This window comes from Morchella sextelata, assembly GCF_020137385.1.
Source record: "Morchella sextelata strain SCLS chromosome Unknown scls_4, whole genome shotgun sequence".
NCBI classification, from domain to species: Eukaryota; Fungi; Ascomycota; class Pezizomycetes; order Pezizales; family Morchellaceae; genus Morchella; species Morchella sextelata.
Genome location: NW_025408619.1, coordinates 1,115,447 through 1,140,582, shown reverse-complemented (window position 1 = coordinate 1,140,582; position 25,136 = coordinate 1,115,447). Strand labels below are relative to the sequence as shown.

Sequence of the window (25,136 nt, the reverse complement as noted above, 5' to 3'; positions counted from 1 at the left end):
GAATGAATCAGACTCCTGATGTTATCGAGCATTGTGTCGCAATACTAAGGATCCCCAAAGTTCCAAGGCCGTTATCTAAACCTTTTCATTTATTATGATATAAAAGGCCGAGTAGACAATGTTGCTGACGGATTATGATAGGGTTTCAAACATCCCTCTTATGTGACCTCAAGAGAGCTCTCGAAAGGCAGATAATAGTTGGTACGCTCCCATAATATTCGAGTCTCCTTTAGTTTTGCTCTCGACAATAAGAATCCGTTCTTAGAGGTTTTGCTGTATTCGAGGTCCATTATTTTACATATCCTCGATGCTAAGGTTCAGGATATCTTTCAATATAGAATGATATCCACGATGCCAGCCTAGATGTGGCTAAGAGATTGGTGGACGTTGCTGGCTGCGGTATGTGAAACGATCAGACGTCAAAGGTGGATTAAGTCAAAATTCAGCGGAAAGGGGGGCAACCTCCTCCTTTTATTGACCCCTTCCTTCGGGTATGGTGGCAACCATAGATACTTGTGTAGTGTCTCCACTCATCATAAGTCAATTTGGGAAGACTACATGCGCACGTACCCGCGGCTAGGGCTACTGTTCCTTTCACCCCACCTTAATGAACAACTGCACAGTCTACAGGATTCTTCTGCATGCAATACAGTGATGCAACACCTTAATTAAGCGAGAGAGAAACGGAGGGCAATCTATCCTGAAGTAGCTTGAAGGTTGTGCCCCCACTCAGGAATGTTAAGAATCCGGAATGTCTCCAGCGGCAGGATCCAGGGGGTGCATATAAAAGCACTGCTGTTTGACGTCCCGATTTGAGGAAGCAAGTTGCCGAAGAGGAGGAGTGGAGCAGGCTAACGCGTGTACTCACATGTACACATATGTGTGGGAAACAAGCCCCACTTGTTTTACGGTGAGTTCCGTTGGGGACCTCAATGGTTACCATTGCCGTATTCAGGTTCGCTAATTTAAAGTATTGAGCACCCGCCCCGAGAATCAAGATTTGCAGATCAGTTTAGTGCAGCATTGCAAGGCTGGCATGCAAGACATGGCGTGTGTTCTGGCACAAATATCAGACCCCAAATATACTTATCACCGCACTTATTTAATGTTGTGTTTTTAAGGGGGGCGGGGGCCTCAAGACGAGGGGCTTTACAAATAATTCGAGTGCTCTTAAGTTCTCGCCCCCTCTTGACTCCTAACTAGGGTTATTTTTTCGCAACTGATATATCCAGGTATCTATCTATTGCCAGGACGTTGTGTGTGTGTTGCTGTGCTTTGTAAAGGGATGGATCCCAGATCCCGAGCTGCAGCTTTTGCGGGACCTGAGAATTGCGGCACAAATAAATATTATTTCACATCTCTTATCCTGGGGTTTACCAATCATATACATCGCTTCCAGGCCGGAAAAAAAAAATCAGTTATGGATAGGCATGTACCTTACTGCAGGCTTAGCTAACTCCGGCCCGTCTTTTCGCCGACCTTGCTATTTGAACTTGGCCTGGTCTCAGTTAAGGTGTGAATCAAGCAATAACCAAGTTGGAGACGCAGCTGTTGATTCCTGGACCCCACGTTTTTCCAATGTTTGGCATATTGATCAGCTGAACAAACCGCGTAACAATCATCAACGTAGAGTGCACATTCTTGACTAGATAAGAACCTCGAGGGTGTTTTTCGGCAGGCTTCTTCGTTCGAGCAACAGACCCGACAACATTCCAAGAATGTGAACAATGCGGACATCGACCCGCTCGGGAAAATACAGATAATTTAACAGCCCGGCAGACATTCAGCCCAGAGAAACCTGATCTACAAATTGTATTCGTATAATTGATCGGAGATATTTCTTCATCCGCGCAAAAGCATCCCTACTGCTGATCTTCGGGCCTGACCTCACCACACCTCTTCCTGGACTGACGCCAAAATTATTACTGCTGGCTTCTTCTCGAAACGTTTGGATAAAACCTATCGGGAAAGTTAAAGAACTTTCTTGTCAAAGCATCTGGAAACTTTGCGATTTTCTAAAAAGAAAATGAAAAAAAAAGAAAAAAAAAAAAAAACTCGCGGCATCTGAGCGGGAACTCGACCCACGAAGTGGATACTGGGCAACATCAAAGTCCTCCAATAGGTAACCTTGTACGGACGGCCATAAACTTCGTAGGGCCCTCAGCGAATTTAAACCAGAGTGTCTTTTGAAACAATTAATATTATTTTTTTGACTTTATTGTAGCAGAGTTTCGGTCTGGAGGCATCTTCTGACACAAGAGGAATGCTAATTAGTGATGTGCATACCCCAAGAGGATCTTGTCAAAAGATGTCTTACAAACCAAGCTTTTACAGACGTCGAAGACTTTCACAGGTGTAAAGTACGCCATCTACTAAGTTCTCCGAAAGAAGTGTAGTGCATCCTTCCCAAAATAGTTACTTTGCATATGCCATCTCTGTCGTCCAATGATTTCGAAGATTCTGAAACGAAGAAGAGGGGGAATCCCATGGGATCAAGTTATTTCGTGCCTGACTTTGTATGCTGTCTCACTTCTGAATGTCACTAGGCCGCCCGGGATATTCTAATAAGGCTAGTAAGTACTACCCCAGGGTTAGGGTGCTAAATCCTAAATCTCCTAGGCACGTACTGTCAGTCACGTGGTCAGAGGACACACAAGAAGAGATGTAACTATCGTCCAAGATAGAGAACAGCATGGCGGAAGGACATCAGTATATATAGTGATAGGATAGGTGATCACTTGAATATAATCACCATCCTCCTTTCAGTACAAAATCATCCTTCACTTTGATCCACTTTGAAGAACCCGGGCCACAGTACCTACATATACCACCAGTAGGTACTAGGTGACATCACGGCTTTCTCTATCTTGAGTTACAATACCACTCCGACACTGAAATGGCATCCATTCAAGAGGACCCGGTTCAAGACAGACCAACAGAAGAGCGCCAGCGTTTGAAAGAACATTTTTCAATGTATCTAAGCCCTTACCGAGCCCATCTTACCCCGCAATGTTGCTGATTATCCTCGGTTATTAGCCCGCTGGAACAGCACGGAGACAAATGGTCTGAGCTTTGGAATAACGGTGAATTGCCCTGGGATAAGGGAGCACCGAATCCGGCGTTGGTCGATTTACTCGCACAATGGGAGGAACACGATTTCTTTAGATCGCAAGATGCATTGAAGACAAGAAGGAGGGCGTTGGTTCCCGTAGGTTTGGCCAGGTCATCATCTACTATTTTTCTGACTGTTCATTTGTCAATTAGGGATGTGGTCGTGGCTATGATACAAGCTTGCTCTCAACATATGGTTACGACGCCTTCGGTCTCGACATCTCCGAAACTGCCATAAAGGCAGCCAGTGAATGGGTGTCCTTGCAGAGTGAGGAAGAGAAAAACACACAGTCAAAACATTCATTCGAGATGTGGGGACAATCTCATATAGTTTTGGGTGACTTTTTTAGGAGTGATTGGGCCGAAAAGGTGCACTTCGACCTAAAGGGAGGATTTGATCTTGTATATGATTATACAGTGAGTCTAGGTTAGCGATTTGTAACACGCTTGTTTATTAATTACAGTGTAGTTCCTTTGCGCTCTCCATCCAACACTTCGTTCCAAGTGGGCTGCGCGGATGGCAGAACTCATCGCACCGCAACATGGACTGCTTATATGCCTTGAGTTCCCGCTCTACAAGCCTCCAGAGACTGGGGGCCCGCCGTGGGGCCTAACGAGCAAAATTTATGATGAACTCTTGGGAGATAATTTCAAGAAAGCCCTCTTTTATAAGCCTGAGAGGACTCACAAGGTTGGACAAGGTTCAGACTATGTCAGTGTTTGGAGGAGGAAATAATTCTAGAGGTTGAGGGTTGATACCCCGTAAATGCTTGGTGCTACTTATGTGTATCTTTGGCTTAGCCCAGTGTGTACAAAGAGCTCGTTGATGCGGTTTAAATACTTTTAAATGATAATCAGGTCAATCAGGACTATTCAAACATACCCAACATTTTTGACATGAAGTATAGCTACACGAGAACATCTATACTTAGCTGGTGAGAGACTCTGTTCGAAACCTGTAGAGTTAATCATTTATACCGATCAAAGTATGTAGATTTTAATATTCTATACGCTCCTCGGTATTAAACTTTCTATAAGCACCGCACTAAAAGATCCTTGAGGGAATTCTGAATAATGTTAAAACCCAACGAGGCTATATACGTATGTGTCATTGTTCCGTACCAGGTGGTAAACAAACTTTGACAAATTTACTGCTCATGCAGACATAGGGTTTTCGATTTCGTTCCTGGCTTACAATTGAAGTACCACAAGAAAGATTATCTCATTGGTACTACGTACAAATCTGCTTTACAATATTTAAACTAAACTTGACTGGCTCTTTTCAAAATAAGTGCCTCCTTTGACTTAAACATAACCTACCAACTCTGTTACCTCTGTGAAATAGATTCACGGTATAACTGTAGGTATGTCCTTACAACAGATGAGCTAAAGGTCTCGTACGTTATACCCGATAAAGCCATCTCCCAAAAACCACCAACCAATTCCTCTCCATGCTCTCAATCGGCCATTCACCACGATGTACTCCGACATAAAACTTCAAAGCGTCATCATCCGGTATGAAACATTCAACCATTGCAAGAATTGATATAGCGAAAAATGTGAATGCTGTGAATGAAACCAAGTCCCTAATTATAATGCGGCAGAGATACTTGTAGCCATGCGTCCTATATGATTCCCATAAACTTAGAGCTACTATTCCAAAGAGGAAGTAAAGAATTAAGTTCCAAAACGAATGATATAACCAGGAGAAAAGAAATTCAAGTATAGGTTCGAAAGCGACGTTTAACGTATGGTCATCTTGATTATCAGCGTAAATTCTGGGTGCGGTGTTGTTTGAAACGTCGAGATTGAGGTTAATATTATGCAAAACGCTGTAATCTGACGCATAGGATTGGAGGATTATGAGAACGCCAGTGATGAATACGATGAATTCTTTTCCCAACTGACAGATCTGGACAAGAACAAACATATAAGTCACCACGATCGTTGGTGTAACACTCTCAATCATGGTTGACAGAATTTGGGATCCAGCGCTGACTCTATAATCGGTTTCCATGCATGCCTCAACACCCAATAAATAGTCTCGGGAGAGAGGATTTATAATTAATGAGATGTAGTGTACCCGGGTTGTGTCGAATGGGATGAGGTTATTGAAAATGTATCTGATATCTCTCAGCTTGTGGGTGGGCTCTGTCAGATGAGAAGTACACGTAGGATCGTGCATGGCGCATAACAGACACGAAGATCCGTACCTTAGAAGTGCAAAGGTAGGTGGCATCTTTAACTTACAATTGCCAGCACTTAGTTCACAGTATTTTCCGGGGCAACGGCGAACCTGGGTCAATGGCGAATGAGCAAACCAGGACATTCATTAAATTGCTGCTTGCCTAGCTGTAATATTTCACTCAGTTTAGCGATTTCCTACCAAGTTTTGCTTAATTAAGTGGTACTGAAATCTGACACACTGAATGGTGAGCCGCAAAACGCCACAAGTCCTGAATTTGTCACGTCACAGCCCGCGCTGATCTGCCACGTCTGCTGCCCCACGACAACCCTCCCACTAGATTATCTCCAACAACCATATACCCTAGCATAAACCCCAAACCTTTCACCAAAACACGACTCCTATACAATCGCATATCCGGTATAGATAATCATGGCAGCTGCAAGCATCGACGCAGATCTTGACCCTCTCGAACCCACTCTCCAGTCTATACTTGACCAGAAGTCACTACGGTGGATCTTTGTTGGAGGCAAGGGAGGTGTTGGAAAGACAACAACATCATGCTCGCTCGCCATTCAGCTTGCACAGGTGCGCGAAAGCGTCCTGCTGATCTCGACGGATCCTGCGCACAACTTGAGTGATGCGTTCAACCAGAAGTTTGGGAAAGAGGCGAGAAAGGTCGATGGGTTCGACAATCTGAGTGCGATGGAGATTGATCCCAATGGAAGCATTCAGGAGCTTATAGAGAATGGTACGATATAATACTGTGCCATATAAGTTTCTGCAACATCCAGGGATTGTAGATGAAGATAGAGCTGGTTCGGGACTTTTACTAACGAAGCCGGTGGTGTGTAGCTGAAGGAAATGCAGCAAATCCTTTGGGGAGCATGATGCAAGACTTGGCTTTTAGTGTATTTATTTCAAACTCTGCTTATATGGAAGAAATCGAGCTAAACATATAATGGTTTTCTAGATCCCTGGTGTGGATGAGGCAATGTCCTTTGCCGAAGTTTTAAAACAAGTTAAATCTCTCTCATACTCTACCATCATCTTCGATACCGCCCCAACAGGTCACACACTACGTTTCCTTCAATTCCCAACCGTTCTCGAGAAGGCTCTCTCAAAGATCTCCCAGCTGAGCGGGCGATTCGGGCCAATGCTTAGCGGGATCCTGGGATCCCAGGCAGGTGGAGCTGGCGGAGTCGAGGAAATGATGGCAAAGATGGAGAGTATGAGAGAAGTTATCGGCGAGGTCTCAAAGCAGTTTAAAGACCCCGATCTTACAACGTGAGTATTGTATTCCTAAGGGTAACTGTCTGTGACTAACCTGATAAACCAACAGCTTTATCTGTGTGTGCATTCCCGAGTTCCTTTCACTTTACGAAACCGAGCGCATGATTCAGGAACTCAATAACTACCAAATCGACACACATTGCATTGTCGTCAATCAGCTTCTTTTCCCGCAGAAGGGCTCAACTTGCCCTCAGTGCAATGCTCGAAGGAAGATGCAGAAAAAATACCTGGAACAGATCGAGGAGCTATACGAGGACTTTAACGTTGTCAAGTGCCCTCTACTGGTTGAGGAAGTGCGTGGCAGTGACAAGTTGAAGAGCTTCTCAAAGATGCTTGTCGAGCCATTCATTCCCCCAGAAGAGGATGTGGATGAGGAATAAGGGCAATAATGGGTCTGGGTGGTCATTTTTTCTGTTTTTGTGTTATTGTGCTACCTAGCCAAGGCGTCTACGAGATAGAAGGAGTCATACATGTGTTTGCTACTGTAATCTCAATATAGCACATCTGTAGTTCAGTTCATTCATCTAGCATTCGTCCCTAGCCTATGTAAATAACCCGGAACTTGGGAAACGATGTGATGCAAGTTCGGTAATTCGTAAAGGAAGTAATTCTAGCGGTACCATACTAATCTTCAAGGAAGTTTTTTTCTTTTCTTTTGAGGGGTAATGAAAATTTCGCGTTTTGAAATTGACAGTGCCAGTGCCGGAATTCCGGGCGTGATGCGTGATGCGAGCGTGACAAGCAACAATGAATTTTCGATCGAAGGTGGATTGGTCTATTCTAAGCAATTTGGCCGAAAGATTAAAGCCTGGATTCGATCGAAAAATTGTGTAGTGTCCGGTTGTTTTTTTAAAAAATAGTTGAAACTACATTAGACATGTTCTGAAATATGTAGTTTTATGCCCAGCTTGAGTATCAAGACGTCTGTAGTTTATATTATACTAGGATCGCAGGCAGCGATAAAACTAATAAACGTTATTATCTTTGCTCAAGCGATTAGTAGCTTGAGACATGCACACCTTCTTTCAAAGGGCCAGGATGTAGATGCATGTATGTACTATACGTATACCTACACTACATATATGTACTCCACAGCACTGTCAATGATTATATTAATATCGGGACCTTTAAAGCCAGCTAGTGCATATACCGGCTCAGTTGATACGCGTATGTGCATCCAGATCATGGGACGACCTCCCTTTCAGAGAATCATCTTCCATCTAGGCATCAATTCCAGGCCCTCCGCACACAAACACCCGCCCTGGCCGTGGATCAATCAGGGCACGACCAACGCCACATCAATCAAGGATTCGACCGGATCTGTTTGTGAAAGCTCCCTCCACACGGAGGGGAAACAGAGTTTCAGGCCACTGCTTGAGACAGGCGGCCGGGGGAAACACTCGACTTTTTTGATCACCGGGCCGGGATTCTAACCATTCTGGAGCTTGGGCCAATGGGGTTGTAGATTGAAGGGTTGTTTGGACAACTCCGGTCATTCACGCGGCCGTTGACAAGACGTCTTAGGGCTCGGTTCGGTTCGGTAAAGCCGGGTAGATCGACGTTTGGGGTTGGGGTTGCTTCTTCTCGACGTTCCTTGATCAGATCTAAGACAGGAAGTGAGTGAGTGACAACTTGTGGAGGACATGTACCTGGAGGTACATACATTTGTATGTACTCTGTGCCGTGACACAATTGGGGCCAGAGTCACCCATACATCTCGACTCTCTTGTTCCATGTTAATTGTGCTGTTCCTTGCAGTAACGCAGCTGGTCGAACAAAGAAGTGCTTTCTTGAACAAAAGCTATTACTCACATGAACGATGAAGAGGGGCAATCAGCTTGCCGCCTTCCTCGCGGCAATCTCAACCGAATGCCTTTTTGCTATTCAGATATACCAGTCTTTTTAAAACAGCCGAACAGCCGAGTTAAAGAATCTGGATGACGTTACCTTAGTTAGACAAGCAGATCCTACATCTACGGAGCTGTTATCATGAAATGATAACAAACCACTATCAATGGGGGCGTCGAGCTGTATGTATCAGGTACATACCCGCATACTACAGTTGTAGTTAGGTGAGACTGTATATACCTGTCAATGCTATCTGGAGTATAGGTTTGGGCACGCGATCATGGACCATTTAAGATTGAGCTATGGGACCTGGTTACATATCATCCCCCAAGCTCGACAATCGCACTCAAAAAAAAAATCCACTCTTCATGCACAAACTCCATGACCTTGTGGCGTAGATTACCGGAAACGTGTGGTTTACGCAGGTTATCTACCAGGGGAAGGTCTTCGGCAAAGACGGCACCTTGAAAGGGCCAAGAATTTTTTTTCGAGGTTATCAACTAGGGGCCCTCTTCTCAGGATTTCCAATTTATTACGGAGAGGTTATGTGACTGTACCTATTCTATGAAGGGGTTTACGGAAACTACTTATATGGAGCTGTTTTTCTTCTCCTTCTTCTTCTTTTTAGGTGGCCTATCATCATTAAGGAGAATTGGTTCTTGGTTTCTTGGTCTCTTTATTTTTTGTGATTAATCACCAAATATTCTATTCTCATGGAAAAGAGACAATAGTACTTTATTAATATTATACTCCACGACCCTCCAAGAGCGACATCAAATTTGATACCGGCGAAACCAAACAATGGCGCCTGTCCACTCAGACGATATGGGCGAAAAGCCACCCCCAACCTCCAGACCAGCTTCTGACTACACCGAGTCCGTGATATCCTCCTCCTCAATCTCCGAGTCAACTCCGCATGCAGAGGGGGAGGAGCAAACAGAAGCTCCTGTAGCTCGAACGGTCACGGGGAAATCCTCGATTGTCATTCCCAGGAACAAAAGGAGAGGAATGCTCGGCAGGTTTGGGCTGGTGGCGGAGATTGAGAATCCAAAGGACTATGGCACAGGAACTAAGAACTTTATCACTATCCTTGTCGCTGCCGGAGGGGCCGCCGCGCCAATGGCTAGTACTATCCTGTTTCGTAAGTTTACATAATCTCTTTTCTAGCTTACCAATTGTTATAATTCCTCGGGAGTTAGGTGTTTCAATTGTCCTAGTTGGTTTTGAATTGCAATAATGGATATTGAATTGGAGCCAATGCTAATGATTGAATCGCAGCTGCCTTGACGGAGATTTCCGAGAAGCTTCATTCGACCCAATCCCTCACCAATCTTTCGGTAGCTCTCTATATGCTTGCTATGGCCATCTGCCCTCTCTGGTGGTCTGCACTCTCTGAGCGGAGTGGACGTAGGACTGTTTATATAATATCCTTCGCCCTCTTTACGATTTTTGGAGTCTGTTCTGCTGTTTCGGTAAATATTGGGATGCTCATTGCATTCCGAGTGCTGTCTGGGGCATCGGCCAGTAGTATGCAAGCTGTTGGTGCCGGCACTATTTCTGATATCTGGGATGTGAAAGAGCGGGGGAGGGCCATGGGATGGTTTTATCTGGGACCTCTGTATGTGATATCAACTCTACTTCCTTCAAGAATTGTTACTAATATTTGTGGATTTAAAAGATGTGGTCCACTTTTCTCACCCGTTATCGGTGGTGCCTTGACAGGACGTTTTGGGTGGAGATCAACGCAATGGTTCCTGGCCATTTACGGAGTGGTGCTATGGTTCATGATGCTGTTTGGTCTCCCGGAGACGCTTCGAAAGAAGCCAGTGCCAAAGGTTTCTTTGGAAAAGGAGGGTGATAATGTGCTGGAAAGAAGCGTGTCCAGAGTCTCTATCAAGAAGGCCAAGGAATGGACTGTGACTGCGAGACACATATTCATCGATCCCCTCAAGTCTCTGCGATATCTGAAGTTCCCACCAGTTCTTTTGACTGTCTTCTATGCCAGTATGACTTTTACCTGTTTGGTATGTCTCCCATCCCACCAGCTTGGTTAGAAACTTTGTTAACCGGTTGTCTGAATAGTACGTCCTCAACATATCCATCCAAACCACCTTCTCAAAATCACCTTACAACTTCCACGTCATCATCGTCGGTCTCCTCTACATCCCCCCCTCACTCGGCTACGTCGCCGGCTCCCAAGTCGGCGGCCGCTGGTCCGACACCATCATGAAGCGTGCCGCCCACAAACGCCGCGCGGCAGCCAGCCTAGAATCCGGCATACCTGAAGACGCACCCTTGGAATACCGGCCTGAGGACCGAATGGGCATCAATGTTCTGATCGCGGGCATGCTGTATCCGTGTGCAATTCTGTACTACGGATGGATGGTGAACCAGGGATACTACTGGCTGGCGCCAATGGTCGGGACAACGTTCTTCGGATTCGGCAGTATGTTGGTGTTTGGGGCATCGACGACCATGTTGACGGAGTTTGTGCCGGGGCGGTCGAGCTCGGCGGTGGCGGTGAATAACTGTGAGTTTACATCTTTTGGCATATTTGAATGCGGGCACTGATGCGGTGCAGTTATAAGGAACATTTGTGCGTGTATTGGAGGTGTGGTTGCGGAGCCACTTATTGTCGCCATTGGGAATGGGTGGTTGTTCACCATTCTTTCGCTGGCGGGACTGTGTTCGCTGAGCACTGTGTGGATCATGCGAAAGGTAAATCTCCCATTTCAGTCATGTACCGATTGCAGAAAGCTAACCGACCCCGTTCCTACAGTTTGGTCCCAAGTGGAGAGCCGAGGTGCACAAGTACAACCTCAACTAATCGCCAGAGTGAGGAAGGGACCTTTTTCTGAATATATATATATATATATATATATATTTTCTTTTTAGTCTAATTAATAGAGTGAGGGATGGAGTGGAGGGTCGGGTTTGGTTATGTTTATTGTTTTTTTTTTTCCTAAAAAGTCTTCTTATGATTGCTTACGACTCTGTGTTTTCCTCTCCTCATTAGCGGTTTCTTCTTCGTTTTAATACCTTACTGTATGATATTTGCATGCTGCGTCGTGAAGTGTAGATGAATGTATGAATGTTAATGCCTGCCTGACCCTGCCCGCCGTTCCGACTCGTGTGACACCACCGCCTGCAGCTGCCCGAAGTGCACTTTGCTGCAGAGTGAGAGTGAGAGTGAGAGCCGGTGCTCGGCACGCAGGGTTAGGTGTGCTGCTGCTGCTGCTGCTGTGTAGAGCACAAGCCTCGGTACTCGGCTGCACCCCAAAGCTCAGCTGCCAGCCAGCCAGCCAGAACCTGCCGAGTACTAAGTAGTAGATAACTCTCCGCACTCCACACAGCACCCGCAACCCCCAATCGCAGCTATATCCACTTTCAACCTCAATTACAGCTTCACCCCCCCATAACCCTCAAATCCTCCAATTCCCCTCCCCCCCCCCCATAATCCCCAGATAACCCCCCCCCACCCCCCCCACAATGGACATCCCCACCCTCTTCTCCGTGCGCAACAAAACCGTCCTCATCACAGGCGGCGGCAAAGGCATCGGCCTCATGATCTCCCGCGGCTTCATCGCAAACGGCGCCAAGGTCTACATCACCTCCCGCGACGCCCCCGCGCTCGCCGCCGCCTGCGCCTCGCTCAACGCCCTCGGCCCGGGCACGGCCCACGCCATCCCCGCCGACCTCTACAAGCTGTCCGACTGCGAGGCGCTCGTGCAGGAGCTCGGGCGGCGCGAGGAGAAACTGCACGTGCTGGTGAACAACTCGGGGAGCAACTGGGGCGAGGGATATGATAGCTACCCCGAGGCGGCCTGGGACCGCGTCTTGACGCTGAATCTGAAGAGGGTGTTTACGCTTACGCAGATGTGTACGCCGCTGTTGGAGCGCGGGGCGGTGAAGGGGGTGGATGGTGGCGTCGTGGGGGATCCGGCGCGGGTGGTGAATATTGGGAGTGTGGATGGGATTGCGGTGCCGGCGTTGCAGACTTTGTGAGTTCTGTCTTGCCCGGCCGGGGGGTGCCGGTGCCGGTGTGGTGTGGTGTGTAAGGGGGTGCTAATGCGTGACGGGCAGTGCATACTCCGCCAGCAAAGCGGGCCTCCACCACCTCTCGGAGGTGCTCGCGCACCATCTCGGAAAGCGAAACATCACGTACTTACCCCCCCCCCCCCCCTTCCTCCCAAATTCCCCCTCCCCCCTCCCTTCCTCCCCCATAACTAACACCCCACCAACAGCGTCAACACCCTCGCCTGCGGCCCCTTCGAAAGCAAAATGATGGCGGCAACCCTCAAGAAGATGCGCAGCCACATCGAGGCGTCGATCCCGCTTGGCCGCATCGGCACGCCCGAGGACGTGGCCGGCTGCTGCCTCTTCCTTGCCAGTCGCGCCGGCGCGTATGTTAATGGGGCGACGATCACGGTGGATGGTGGCGGGGTTGTGAGTCCGAAGTTGTAGTGTGAGGAGGGGGTAATGATGTGTATGATATGGTTATTGTATAAGCGGGTGCTTGTCTTTTATTTGGTAGCAATTGGCACTACAATAGCAATTAGTCGGCCGCATGCGGGCAGGGACAATTGAAATCGACACTATATGGCCCAAAGTAGACTAGTGCAAACCTTAAATCAAAAAAAAAAATTATCAACCGAAAAATCATTTCCCTCCCGCCGGCTGGCTGTCTCGAGCCGTCCGCTCTTCAACATGCTAACTACCACTTGAAGTACTCAACCGGATCGGATGAAGAAGAGGCAGGGATCAAAAAAGATTGTTCGAGTATCGACATCGGCAGGATTTGAACCTACGCTCGCGAACGAAACAGATTTCTAATCTGTCGCCTTAACCACTCGGCCACGATGTCTTGGAGGTTGGTTGGTAGAATGTAATAATTGAAATTTACAAAAAGGTGTAAGGTGGTAATGATCGTGTTGTAGGTTTTGCGGGGCGGTGGGTGGGTGGGCGGGTTGTCGGGTGGGGTGTTGGGCGGGGTTGTTGTTGTTGACTCGTTGATTGTGTCACAGTTAGGATGGAAGCGGGGTGAGCCACGGTGTGATGAGCACGGGGTTGTAGAGTCTGCGGTGGCCGGCCGGGTACATATAGGTACACTAAAGTACGTGCCCGTTGGGGAAACAGGCGGACTGCAGATGGTGACACTTTCTACCACTGAACGGTTCTTTCCTCCCAGTTCACTATCAGAGAAGCACTCAGCCGGGTGTAAACAGCTCTTCGTGGTAAGGTTAAACCTATGCCTGCTAGGATCATAAGTATCATCCCCGTACAAGGGGGTGTCGGGGGGGTTGTTCCAAGCTCCAATTGTTAGATCCTCGCTCCTCTAGGCTCCCCCCTTGTTATTGGAAGAGAGACGAATCATAAGCGGCACACGGGGGGGATTGGCACCAACGGTGGTATTCTACAGTTTTTATTGGGCGTAGGTATATATAGCCAGGGCATGTGTTGTGGTAGGAGGGGGGTTTGAGAACCACTGCTCGTTCTGCGGCTCGAGCTCGAGATTTATACTCTCAGGCTATTTACTAGAACAGCGCCATGAGGAGTGATGCGCGGCTGCCGAGTGAGTGCCCATGAACGGGTCCATAGGTTCCTACGAAGTCCCCCACGCCCAATGATCTCCTGTATTAGAACTAACCAATCATCCCACGTGTCACCATGCCATACGGCCGCCGAGTGAGCGCGCATGAACAAGCCTACTCCTACCAATTAAAGGCCCCCCAATCCCCCCCCATCTCAATCGAAACTAACGAAACAGCCCCCACGCCCCATCACAGTTAATGATACGGTTACTATTATGTACCGAGTGAGCTCCAATGAACGGATCTCTCCCCACGAAAGGGCCAATTCAATAATGTAGGCACTAACTCCGCCAAACCAGATCAACTAAACCAACCAAGCAGCCCCCCACGCCCATCACAGAAACTGATACGGCCACCGAGTGAGCACCCATGAAGTGACACAAACAAGCTAGTCCATCCCCACAAAACCCTCCCTCCCTCCCTCCCTCCCTCCCTCCCTCCTGGATACAACGTACTACATGAAACCCAACACTTCTCCACTCCAGATCTTGTGACGACCGAGGAAGTACTGCTAGTAGGTCTCCCAGTCCCAGGTCGCGCGCGTCATGGGATATGATGCGGCTACCGAGTGAGTATCCATGAACGAGTCTATTTCTTTTCTTTCGCAAAGGGCTTTCTCTTTTGGATTGGGCTCGAAGTATGTCATGTAGCGTAGGCTAGGCCGTAGAAAAGAAATAAGGCTTGAAGAGTTTTATCCTGGTCCTGTCAGCGGGAGCTAGTGCTAGCCCGACCTTAGTATAAACACGGCACAACCCACCATCACGAACCCGCACCACAGGCCCCCGAACAAAAGCCCACGAAGATTCAAGCCTCTCTCTCAGCATATGTAGAACATCTGCAGACAATTGAAAACAAAATCACCAAGCGTAAACCCCCATAACAGCGCCTTAAACCCCAGTCTCAAAAAAAAAAAAAACAGCGACCAAAAAGCAACAACAGACCCACCCACAAGCCCGCAATGGACTATAAGAGAGACCCGAGTTGTCTACGACATCGGCAGGATTTGAACCTACGCTCGCGAACGAAACAGATTTCTAATCTGTCGCCTTAACCACTCGGCCACGATGTCCTGCTGTTCGCCTTCCCCACAACCTTCTTCCGGCGGCTACGACCACTACTGCTGCTCACTGTGATGGCAGGCCGAGAAAGAAAGAAAAGAAATGCATTGCTACTTTTGACTACTACTACAGGGCATTATAAAGAGAACGCAAGAGAAGTATCTATGCCTTCTTCTTCGCCCGCTGTTGTAGCGCCAGTAGAGACAGCGAGCCCCTCCAGCGTCCCCAGCACCTCCATGTCCTCCATATCCTTGATATCCTTCGCGCTCCACACCATGCCATCACACCACGTACACACCGTCCTCGCCCATTTCCCCTAGCACCCACATTAACCCCCGCATCCCCGCCAAAAAGGGAGCAAAAAAAAGGGAAAGAGAGCAAGAGAGAAAAACTCACAACCAAATCCCAGCGATACAGCTCCCTCGTCGGGTTCTCGTGGCACAGCAGGCACAGGCGGCCGCCGACGTACCAGCGGGCGTCGACGCAGCCCTGGCAGATCCACGTTGTGCTGTCGCACGTGCAGGGCGGGGGCGTGGTGGGGTGCGGCGGGCGGGCGCCGCAGGACAGGCAGGGGGGCACGGAGCGGCAGTCGAGTGTTGCTTTTGAGGGCTTGTGGACGCAGTTCTGGGGGTGGGGTGTTATTGGTTATTGGGGGTTGTGAGTGGAGGGGAGGGAGGTGGGGTTGTGCGGGGGGGTTGTGGATTTTATATATATACTCAGGTGGATAAGTATATATATATATATATATATGTGGAGAGAGAGATAGGGTGGTGTGGGGGGTGGGAGTGGTATATGGATATTATATATAGTCAGGTAAGTATATATAGAGAGGAGAGGGCGCAGGAGAAAGCAGTATAAAATAAAGGCTGTATCAAAAAAGCACCCACCCTACAATACGGCCTCCCACACCCCCTACACCCCGCCACCATATCCCTCACACACCTACTCCCACCCCTAAACCTACTCCACTCATGCGCCCCCCTCTCCCTTCCCTCGCCCCCCTCCTCACCCCCCACCGCGCCCGCCCCATCATTGCAGCACCTCAAGCTCGCGCGCAACAGCCCCCGCCGGTACTGCCCCATGTTCTCGCGGAACTGCCAGCACGCCGCGCTCAGGTTCTCGAGATCCGTGTGGTCCAGCCACTGCGCCATCCCCGCCAGGAACGGGTACGCCGCCAGCAGCCGCGACAGCGGGTGCTCCCTGTTGAGCCGTTCCTCGCAGGCCACTGTGCTGCGAGTGGTGGTGGTGGTGCTGCTGTCGTTGGGGGGGTGGTGGCTGGCGGAGAGGTCGTAGAATAGCACCATGATTGGGACTTGGATCTAGTATGGGCTTTGAACGTGGGAATTGCAGTGTTATATTTCGGGATTGATTGTTCTACATGCAGTACACGGGCAGTGATATCATCAAGTGATATCATTCCAGCAGCAGACGCAGCCAGCAGAGGTTCACAGAGGCTCACAGCGCTTCCATGCTGTTCCTTTTGCTCCCTTGCATGTGCTGCTGCCAGGGTTAGGGGTGGGTTGGGAACTTGTGCAGCGGGGGGTTGCCTTAAAGTCAGCAAGAGACCCAACACCTCCATCATCCCCCACGATACCCCAAAACACCGCAATTGAGATAGCGATGGACGACCTGCTCGCCCGCCACCGCAAGGAGCTCCGCGACCTGACCTCGCGCACCACGCAGAAGAAGAAGGCGGCCACGAAGAAGACGCGCAAGGGCGTCAACGCCGAGTGCGAAGCCCTCGAGCGGGAGCTGAAGGGGCGCCACGCGCGCGAGGTCGCGGAGCTCGAGAACCCCGGTGGTGCCAGTAGAGACGGGAACCTCGGAGAGGAAGAAGAAGTAGAAGACGACGAAGCAGCTGCAGCAGCAGTGGAAGAACCAGCAGCCCCAGAGACAGAGACAGCCTCAGAACCACCACCAACCCCCAGTACAGACCCCGACCCCGACCCCGCCCCCGCCCCCAGCACCAAGAAGCCCCACCGCCGCAAAGCCCAACTCGCCCGCCGCAAAGCCCAACTCGCCGAAGCCGCCGACCAAGCCGCCGCCACCGCCAGCGCGCAGCCCGACCTGCGTGGTCTCGAGCTGACGCAGATGGCTTCGCAGCTGCGGTCGCTCAGCTTGACAGAGGTCGAGATCGCGCCCGACGGGCACTGCCTCTACAGCGCGTTCGCGGACCAGGTCGCGGGGGCGCGGGACTACCGCACCGCGCGGCGGCGCTGCGCCGAGTTCATGGGGGGGCACGCGGCGGACTTTGCGCCGTTCATCGAGGGGGATTTCGGCGAGCATGTGCGGCGCGTGGGGGAGACGGCGGAGTGGGGGGGGCAGGCGGAGGCGCTGGCGCTGGCGAGGGCGTTCGGCGTGCAGGTGAATGTGGTGCAGGCGCAGGGGAGGGGCGTGGAGAGGATGAATGAGGGGGCCGAGGGCGGCGAGGTGTGGTTGGGGTATTATAGGCATAGTTTTGGGCTGGGGGAGCATTATAATTCGCTCAGGAAGAAGAAGGAGGCGGGGAGTTAGGGCTGGGCTGGTGGGGGGGGGATGAGGGGGTATATAGATACTACTGGGAGAGCTTAGATTGATGGTAATGGGATAAAAGATCACTAGAACTACTTTGTATTTAATAGAGGAATGGAATTGACTATTGATGTCGGACAGAATTGACTAGATTGATTGCGCGGGGGTTTTTACAAATAAAAGCAACTGATCATTGGCAGCACATATCCGGCAAGCAAACGCAATTTAATCATTGACAGCAATATTATCCCACAAGCAAACACAACTAAAAAATCATTGACACCTCCACGCTACAAAAGCGCCCCAACTCCCAACCTAAGAATCCCCATCCTCCTCTCTTCCATCTAACCCCTCCCATCCAACCTCTAACCTCTAACCTCCAACCTCCCCCACCCCCCATCCTCCTCCATCCAACCATCCAACCCCTCTCCCTCCTCCTCCTCCTCTACGACCCCCGATACGTCGTATAACTATACGGCGCCAGCAGCAACGGAATATGATAATGCTGCCCCGCATCCTTCACCGTAAACACCACCTCCACATAGGGGAAAAAAGTCTCGCCACCAAAATACTCCCACGTCTCAAAGCGAATCTTGTACGTAAACCCCTCCTCGACAGCCAACCTCCCCGCGGCGCCCTTCTGCCGCGTCTCCCACGCCGCCACGCGGCCGTCGGCGTTTGTGAGCGCGCGCGCAACCTCGAACGACGACGACGACGGCGTGCCGTCGTCGAGCTTCAGGAACCGCGACAGCGTGCAGGGGATGCCTGGCGCGGGCTTGCCGGTGCTGGTGTTGAGGACGTGGCAGGTTACGGCGGGTTTGGGGGTGGGCGTGCTCATGATGTGTGTGGTGATGGAGGCGAGGCGGGAGGATGCTGTGGTGGTGGTGGTGGTGGAGGGGTTGGGTGTGCTGGTTGTGTGGGGTACTGCGGGGGGAGGGGGAGGGGGAGGGGGAGGGGGAGGGGGAGGGGGAGGGGGAGGGGGAGGGGGAGGGGGAGGGGGAGGGGGCATTGTGGGCGGTGGTGGAAGGGGGGGGGTGGCGGGGTTTATATGCTCTCGATCTCCCGGGCCGTGTTTGATGGTGTGCTGGTGGAATCTACAATCTACCCGTCTGGCTGCATGTATGATACCTACTCCCACACACACACACACACTCGATCTCTCTCTCCTCTTCAATTCTCTCAGTTCACTCAATTCATTCACTGACCGACTGCGCCCCAGGCAGGCCCATTTAAATAAAGCCACCGCCCAATTCCCTTCCCCCGCCGCGTCTCGGCGGCTGCCGAAGCCGACCCTTATCGGCACCGGCCACACTACGTCATCGAGTGACTCCCGATGCAGCACGGTTTCGCCGGCCAATCGGGATTTTGTGTCATACAATGTGACTCGGCGACCGGTATTCATGACATCGTGGCCGAGTGGTTAAGGCGACAGATTAGAAATCTGTTTCGTTCGCGAGCGTAGGTTCAAATCCTGCCGATGTCGATACTTGAATATACTCTTTTGATCTGTGGATCTGGAGCTGGCATGGGTGCTTGGGCTTGGTTGGCTTTTTTTGTATTAGCGAGGAAGGAGGCGGGTGGGGGTCTTCGGATTTTGATCCCTTTTTTTTTTTTTTTTTTTTCGGTTTCGGTGTTTGGTTGGGTGACAAGGTTGCTCGTGGTCATGATCTATCACTCGCTTGGGATAAAGTTGCAGGTGCTTCCCCCCCCCCCCCCCAACTTCCTCCCAGCTTATTCCCACAACCCCTACTCCTACTCCCAGGCCGAAACATAACAAACAACCCAATCCACTACCCCGCACTTGCATCTCGCCGCAAAGCATTCTCAATAAACCAAACAAGAGGAACCACCCCACCCTGGTAGGCCCGGGGGGAGGAACTTTGACCATGGACTATCCTGGCGGTGTAGTCCCCCTTCTTCCCCGGTTGTGCTGGGAAACCTGGGTGAGTTATCTGCTGTCTTAAGCACCCCAGGACGCGAGTTTAACTGGACGGCATCTACGATGGTGGTAGGGTGAGGTCCGGGATGGTGGGAGAGAGCCCCCCCCCCCGGGGGGGGGGGTGAAAACTAGAACTATAACGCCACTTTGGGTCTCTGTTACTATCTTCCGAGAAGCGAGGACACACTACATTTCCCCATAAAGTAAAGTAGTGGAATCCACAGCTCTCACTACCCATCACTCGCCCCCTCTCCCGAAGTCCTGTGCTATACTTGCGGCTTACCAAGCAGCCAAGCACTCCCATCCCGCAGTTCTCCGTGGCGCAATTGGCTAGCGCGTTCGACTGTTACAGAGACAGAATCCCCCCCTCCAACCAAGGGGACTAGTCTCTTCTGCAATCGAGAGGTTGACAGTTCAAGCCTGTCCGGGGAAGCACCTCATTTTTTTGGTTGGTTGCGGTTGGGTTGCCAAGAATTTTTTTTTTTCTTCACAACGACAAGGGCGATTTTGATCCAACAACAATTTTTTTTTTATTGAATTTCTGTTACGATAGAACGAGACGACGGTCTCTGACGCTTTAATTGAAGCTTTCCTTGCCTGTATGATGCCTCATATCCAGAAGGGGAGGGGCGGGCGCCCGGGGGGGGTTACATAATAATATACAACGTAAGGATTTGGGAAGGAACTCAATTCGCACACACGAAAAAAATCAAGCAGACATGCAGAATGGAGAGAGAAAGAACAAAAAAAAAAGGATACAGATATATCGAATCGACTCAGCCGACAAAAAAAAAAAAAGACCAACGTAACTTAACGGATAGGTATCTTGCCATATATGCCCGCCGCAGTGAAAATAGAACAGTAACAGTAACAGTAACAATATGATGGGGAATGATGAATGATATGAGATATTGGTACAATGCAAAAGTACCCCCCCTCCCGTTCCCTCCCCACACCCCGCACCCCCAAAAATGGCCGAAACAACTCGAAACAGAAAATACAACTCCTTCATGCTAGTATCCATGCATGTATGACCCATGCACCGACATTCCCGCTACTCTTGCTAAAAAATCAAAAACCAAGAAGAAGAGAATAATAAGAAAAAGAAGAAGAGAAAGAAAATAGGGATGGTAAATCACTCGTCCCCGAAAAAAGAAAAAGAAAAAAAAATGGTAAGAAAAAGCCCCCTTCAATTATCGCGACATTCATGGTCACCGACCCATCCCGTCTTTTCCATCATTACTCAGAACAAAAGCAAAAACCCATGGCAACGTCGCAGCATTAATACCTCCTACGGGTTCTACCCAGGTTCGTAGACCCGATGTTGATCATACTCATCTCCTGGCTCAACAAGTAATCCTCCCTGCTTAACTGGCCATTTCCGCCTGGGATTGGGATCTTCGCCGGGATTGGGGGCCCTGAGGTGGGGGCACGCGATGCTCTTGAGGTAGGTGCATATGAGGCGACCTCCATTCCAGTATATCTTGGCTCTTCGTATCCGTAATTTTCATAACCCTTTGAAGGGACGAGAGCCCGGGAGTCTCTGTTCCTGTCCATATCTTGACGGCGCTGCTCCCTCTCGCTCTGGGGGTTGTACATTACCATGGCTCCAGGAACCATGGAGTGACGGTTCCTGCTAGTACCCTCCTGTCTCGAGCCCGAACTGTTACTTGGGACGAGGGCCATGCTCAGCGAGTTCCTGAGCTTCTTCTTCCTCTCCCGCTCCCTGTCTCTGGGGGCCTCGACTGCGCTGTCGTTGGGATTTACGAACTCTCTTTTTGGCACAGAAGGAGGTGGGGGAGGTAGAGCCAATCTCTCGGCCTTTTTTGGCGGGAGAGGGCTCAAGCTGCGAAGAACTCTCTCCTTCCTGTGATTAGCAGGAACTTGTGGAGGAGGACGCGGGCTGCGCTTCTTGAGCTCTGGTTCCGGTGCAAAGCTCTCAGGGGGGAGAATATCAGTTGCGTCAAGAACACGGTTGGTACCAGGACTGATCATCTTCTTGGGCTTCTTGGACTCTGCTTGAACAGCTGGGCCAGGGTTGATAATATTGAAGGAGTCAGGTGAAAATGGAAGCCCCTCCAAGGGCTTTGGTGAGGGCGGTGGTACCGGCTTCCTCTCGGGAGCAACCATCATTGAATTCCTCTTACTGATACTAGTAGTCGCCTCAGCCATGGCCCCCGCGTTTCTTTCACCATGAATTGGCATCGGCTTGACCATTGGTGCTGGCCGTTGCTTCTTCGTTCGTTCAATAACCTGATCTTCTGGTAAGAGCTGCGGTTGATAAAGCGCAACATCCTGGACTTCCTCCACCTGAGGCCGATGGTAGTTCTTGCTGGATACGTGTTGCATTTGACCCCCCATGTGTGGCGTAGATGCATTGAGATGAAGCAGAGCAGCAACCTCAGCAGAAGCTGCTTCATTGAAGCTCAATCTCCTCTCCCTCGCAACTCTTTCTGTCTCTTCCTCCGGAACAAATCCAGGGACGAGACTGGGCGGAATTGGCACACCGTTCCTACTGGGCGGGATATCCCTGCCCCGAGACGGTGCTCTTTCTTCAAGACCAAAAGCAGCCATTTGCGCGTGTGCGTCGTCGTAAGCGGGAGTACTTTGCTCCATGAACGAACGTAGTGGCTTGACCTGCCAATCAGGTTCTTCCATACGCGTCGGAGCGGGCTTACGGGCGTGGGGCGGCGGCGGCGGTGGTGGTGGGTCATCATTGTTCCTAAGACTGGCCTGTGAGCTGGTAGGTGTAGATCCAAACGAAAGACCAGGAATCTCGTCCTCGGGACGTATCCCGTTGTATTCTTGGTGTCTTGAGCGCCTATTATGGTGCGTGTTTGGAGAAGGAGCGGGTCGATCGTCATACTCCTCAAACCCTTGCTGGGGAGGGAACTCATTCTGGGGCCCGGGATAAGAACCACCATACTGGTCAAACTGCATTTCCGGCGAGTCGATTGGGTTGTTCTGCTGGTAGTACTGCCAATCTGGCACACTTTGATAATGTCTCAGTAGAGACTTCTGTCTCCGGTGACCCGAAACATTTCCCTGCTGGCTTTGCTGCTGGGATGGAAGGACAAGCTGAGTAGCAATATTTGTCGCCGAATGATGGCGCCCATCTCCCTGATAACTTCTCGAGTGTAACGGTGGGGGCGGAGGAGGTGTCTGATGACCGTTTCGGACATCTGGTTCGTCGTATTGACCCAACATATCCATACCCGGAATATAGCTATCATGTTGACCATATGGGTCATAAATTTCATTCCCAGGGTTCACAGCGGCAGGCGTCATGGCGATTCCTCCTCTGTTATTCGGGAAACTAATTGGTCTTGAACCCCTCATCTCTCTATGATGAGCTCGCGGGTCCGAATGGTGGCTTTGGTGAACCTGCGGGTGGTGGGAATGCCTTGACCTCCTCGTCGCACGCGCAGGCTCTTGAGACTGTTGAGATGGCAAACTCAAGTCCTCTCTCGAGAGACTTGGGTCTGACGGTAGCGGTCTCCTTTTCGGTATCCTCTCCCTTGATCCCATCTCTCGCGCTCCACCAAGCTTCCTCATCGGATCCCTTCTCCTCTCCTCAACTTCCCTCTGCTTAACGACCGATGTCTCGTCAGTCCTCTTCTGCGTTTCCGGCGTCGGCCTCATGTCCCAGAACGTCAATTCGACCAAGATTTCTCCTGCGTATTTGTCCTTGCACTTCAGCCCCCTCCAGCCATCGTCGGTTCCACCGCCGGTCACCAGAATCTTGTCGAGACGTATGCTGCACTCGCCAATTAGGTCGGTCTTCTTATCGTCGTTAAACACGGTGATCTTGAGCTTCCTATAATCCGGTGAGTTGCGCACAGGGAATCGGAGTTCCTTATCCCTACAAACAAAGATAAACCCGTTAGAAACAAACACGGGCCCGAGTGAAGTCCTGTTGCGAGACAGAAAAACTCACCACCGCGGTGTTTGACCGCCACGAACATCTGTATCCGTGCGCTTTCCCTCCTTCCCCAGACGTGCAACAGCATACGGATCCTGCTTCCCAATTTTCTTCCGGTTTGGCAAGTTTTTCTATCGCAAAAAATCTCGAGGTCAGCAGAGTTACCCAAAACCAAAGGCGGCACCAACCAATGACAAAAAACGGGGTGGAGCACGGTGACGGCGGCGGTTGGAATAACGGTCCGGGTACTTACGGCTTTGTCTAAAACCACAATGAGTGTACCAATTACCGGCCCATCTATTGAAAGATCAGACCAAATTCCGGCGGGATGCGCTTCTTTTATCCCGGCCCGAACCATCTTAGCTTTCTATGCTTCTGTTTTTTTTTTTTTTTTGTTTTCTTTCTTTCTTTGGTAAGCTGCTCAAACACGGGCAGCAAGTCTCTTTATTTCCAAACTCAAAACCACACAGCTTCGAAGGGATGTGTTCAAAGTTGGAGGGAGGTAGAGGAAAAGAGGGTTGCGAGGGTAAAAAGACGTATTTAAGGGAATCCCAGTTTTCTTGAAAAAAAGGCTCGAGATGTAAAAGGTAAAAATAAAAGAAAAAAGGCCGGAGGAATGATGCAGTAAAGAGTAAAGCGAGAAGGGTATACTAGGAGCGTAGAGCAAGTACAAACGGCGTGCAGCAACCAGCAGAGTGTTGTAGTACCTAGTCTCTACTGCAAGATCTGTCTGGACGGATGACTTCCTGCAGGAAGGTGGTAAAGAAGGGGAAAAAGAAGGGAAAGGCAATCAATGCGGTAAGAGTAGAATCAAGCAAGACTCGAGAAGGATGTAAAGGGTGGGGGGGGGGGGAGGGTATGTGCGATAGTTAGAGGAAGGATATGTAGTGAGTGGGTGGTTGTCTAGTGTTGACGTCGACAATTGGCTGCCAGAGGGAGCAGCAGCAGTAGCAGCACTGGCAACGGAAGCATTACATAGACAGACAGACAGGCAGACAGACAGAAAGAGAGACTACAGGAGGAAAGAGAGAGCAAGCAGAACAGCGGTTGGGGGAGGGAAATAGTGTGGCGCGCTATCTACATTACTCTATTGTGAATTCAAGGGAGGCTGGGGTTATGTTGTCTCGGGCAACCGATCATTGCCAAGGGGGGAGGGATGGAGGTGAGGGTGAGAGGGTTCGAATCCTACTCCTACTTTGTAATACCCACCCCGCGTAGCCAACCACAACCAGGGCCAACAGCAGGGAAGAACCCCTCCATTGCATCCCCGCAAATGTGCCTGCTGCGAGGCTGCAAATGCCAAACGTAGGTACCCCTGGACGGAACCCGAAACGGCGAAATGTAAACAACTATCTACTGAGGAGATGCCCTCACAATTAATTACGCTTATCACACTCTTGGTGTCTCGTCCGTTCCTCCCCCACCACCCAGCCTCGTGATTCGAGGGAGTAATTGGGCGAGTGGAGATGGTGAATTCCACTGTCAAATTAGACTCCAATAAGAGAGTATGTAGGGTACATATAATAACATAGCCCACTGCCCACCATTGCGAGTACCTACTATACAAGCCTACATACAATGCAAACAACAACACCTCGGCCCTCGACGACGACAACGACTGCAGCTGGACATGACATAGATATCAAACCAAACAAACACTCCCTCCCTCGCTGTGGCA

General features: G+C 50.2%; 9 protein-coding genes across 9 annotated transcripts; 6 read left to right on the top strand and 3 right to left on the bottom strand.

The window, feature by feature from the left end:
- Nucleotides 1–878: 878 nt before the first annotated feature.
- Nucleotides 879–1,281, top strand: H6S33_010218 (uncharacterized protein; the record flags this gene model as incomplete). Its single annotated transcript, XM_044841578.1, has 4 exons — nucleotides 879–910; nucleotides 972–1,050; nucleotides 1,122–1,174; nucleotides 1,233–1,281. The coding sequence occupies 4 exons, from the start codon at nucleotides 879–881 to the stop codon at nucleotides 1,279–1,281; spliced, it is 213 nt and encodes a 70-aa protein (XP_044697361.1).
- Nucleotides 1,282–2,896: 1,615 nt separating this feature from the next.
- On the top strand, nucleotides 2,897–3,847 carry H6S33_010217 (uncharacterized protein; the record flags this gene model as incomplete). The annotated part of the gene is made up of 4 exons (XM_044841577.1): nucleotides 2,897–2,973; nucleotides 3,037–3,208; nucleotides 3,265–3,528; nucleotides 3,581–3,847. The coding sequence occupies 4 exons, from the start codon at nucleotides 2,897–2,899 to the stop codon at nucleotides 3,845–3,847; spliced, it is 780 nt and encodes a 259-aa protein (XP_044697360.1).
- Nucleotides 3,848–5,728: 1,881 nt separating this feature from the next.
- Nucleotides 5,729–6,969, top strand: H6S33_010216 (uncharacterized protein; the record flags this gene model as incomplete). Its single annotated transcript, XM_044841576.1, has 4 exons — nucleotides 5,729–6,047; nucleotides 6,152–6,207; nucleotides 6,270–6,583; nucleotides 6,639–6,969. The coding sequence occupies 4 exons, from the start codon at nucleotides 5,729–5,731 to the stop codon at nucleotides 6,967–6,969; spliced, it is 1,020 nt and encodes a 339-aa protein (XP_044697359.1).
- A 2,269-nt stretch (nucleotides 6,970–9,238) lies between these two features.
- On the top strand, nucleotides 9,239–11,264 carry H6S33_010215 (uncharacterized protein; the record flags this gene model as incomplete). Its single annotated transcript, XM_044841575.1, has 6 exons — nucleotides 9,239–9,578; nucleotides 9,716–10,055; nucleotides 10,116–10,461; nucleotides 10,520–10,967; nucleotides 11,019–11,155; nucleotides 11,217–11,264. 6 exons carry the CDS (start codon nucleotides 9,239–9,241, stop codon nucleotides 11,262–11,264), a joined length of 1,659 nt encoding a protein of 552 aa, XP_044697358.1.
- A 662-nt stretch (nucleotides 11,265–11,926) lies between these two features.
- On the top strand, nucleotides 11,927–12,901 carry H6S33_010214 (uncharacterized protein; the record flags this gene model as incomplete). The annotated part of the gene is made up of 3 exons (XM_044841574.1): nucleotides 11,927–12,438; nucleotides 12,521–12,598; nucleotides 12,682–12,901. 3 exons carry the CDS (start codon nucleotides 11,927–11,929, stop codon nucleotides 12,899–12,901), a joined length of 810 nt encoding a protein of 269 aa, XP_044697357.1.
- A 2,321-nt stretch (nucleotides 12,902–15,222) lies between these two features.
- Nucleotides 15,223–16,390, bottom strand: H6S33_010213 (uncharacterized protein; the record flags this gene model as incomplete). Its single annotated transcript, XM_044841573.1, has 3 exons — nucleotides 15,223–15,402; nucleotides 15,483–15,710; nucleotides 15,974–16,390. The coding sequence occupies 3 exons, from the start codon at nucleotides 16,388–16,390 to the stop codon at nucleotides 15,223–15,225; spliced, it is 825 nt and encodes a 274-aa protein (XP_044697356.1).
- Nucleotides 16,391–16,706: 316 nt separating this feature from the next.
- On the top strand, nucleotides 16,707–17,600 carry H6S33_010212 (uncharacterized protein; the record flags this gene model as incomplete). The annotated part of the gene is made up of 1 exon (XM_044841572.1): nucleotides 16,707–17,600. The coding sequence occupies one exon, from the start codon at nucleotides 16,707–16,709 to the stop codon at nucleotides 17,598–17,600; it is 894 nt and encodes a 297-aa protein (XP_044697355.1).
- Nucleotides 17,601–18,042: 442 nt separating this feature from the next.
- H6S33_010211 (uncharacterized protein) lies at nucleotides 18,043–18,435 on the bottom strand (the record flags this gene model as incomplete). Its single annotated transcript, XM_044841571.1, has 1 exon — nucleotides 18,043–18,435. The coding sequence occupies one exon, from the start codon at nucleotides 18,433–18,435 to the stop codon at nucleotides 18,043–18,045; it is 393 nt and encodes a 130-aa protein (XP_044697354.1).
- Nucleotides 18,436–20,817: 2,382 nt separating this feature from the next.
- On the bottom strand, nucleotides 20,818–23,816 carry H6S33_010210 (uncharacterized protein; the record flags this gene model as incomplete). Its single annotated transcript, XM_044841570.1, has 3 exons — nucleotides 20,818–23,398; nucleotides 23,474–23,589; nucleotides 23,712–23,816. 3 exons carry the CDS (start codon nucleotides 23,814–23,816, stop codon nucleotides 20,818–20,820), a joined length of 2,802 nt encoding a protein of 933 aa, XP_044697353.1.
- Between the last annotated feature and the right edge of the window lie 1,320 nt (nucleotides 23,817–25,136).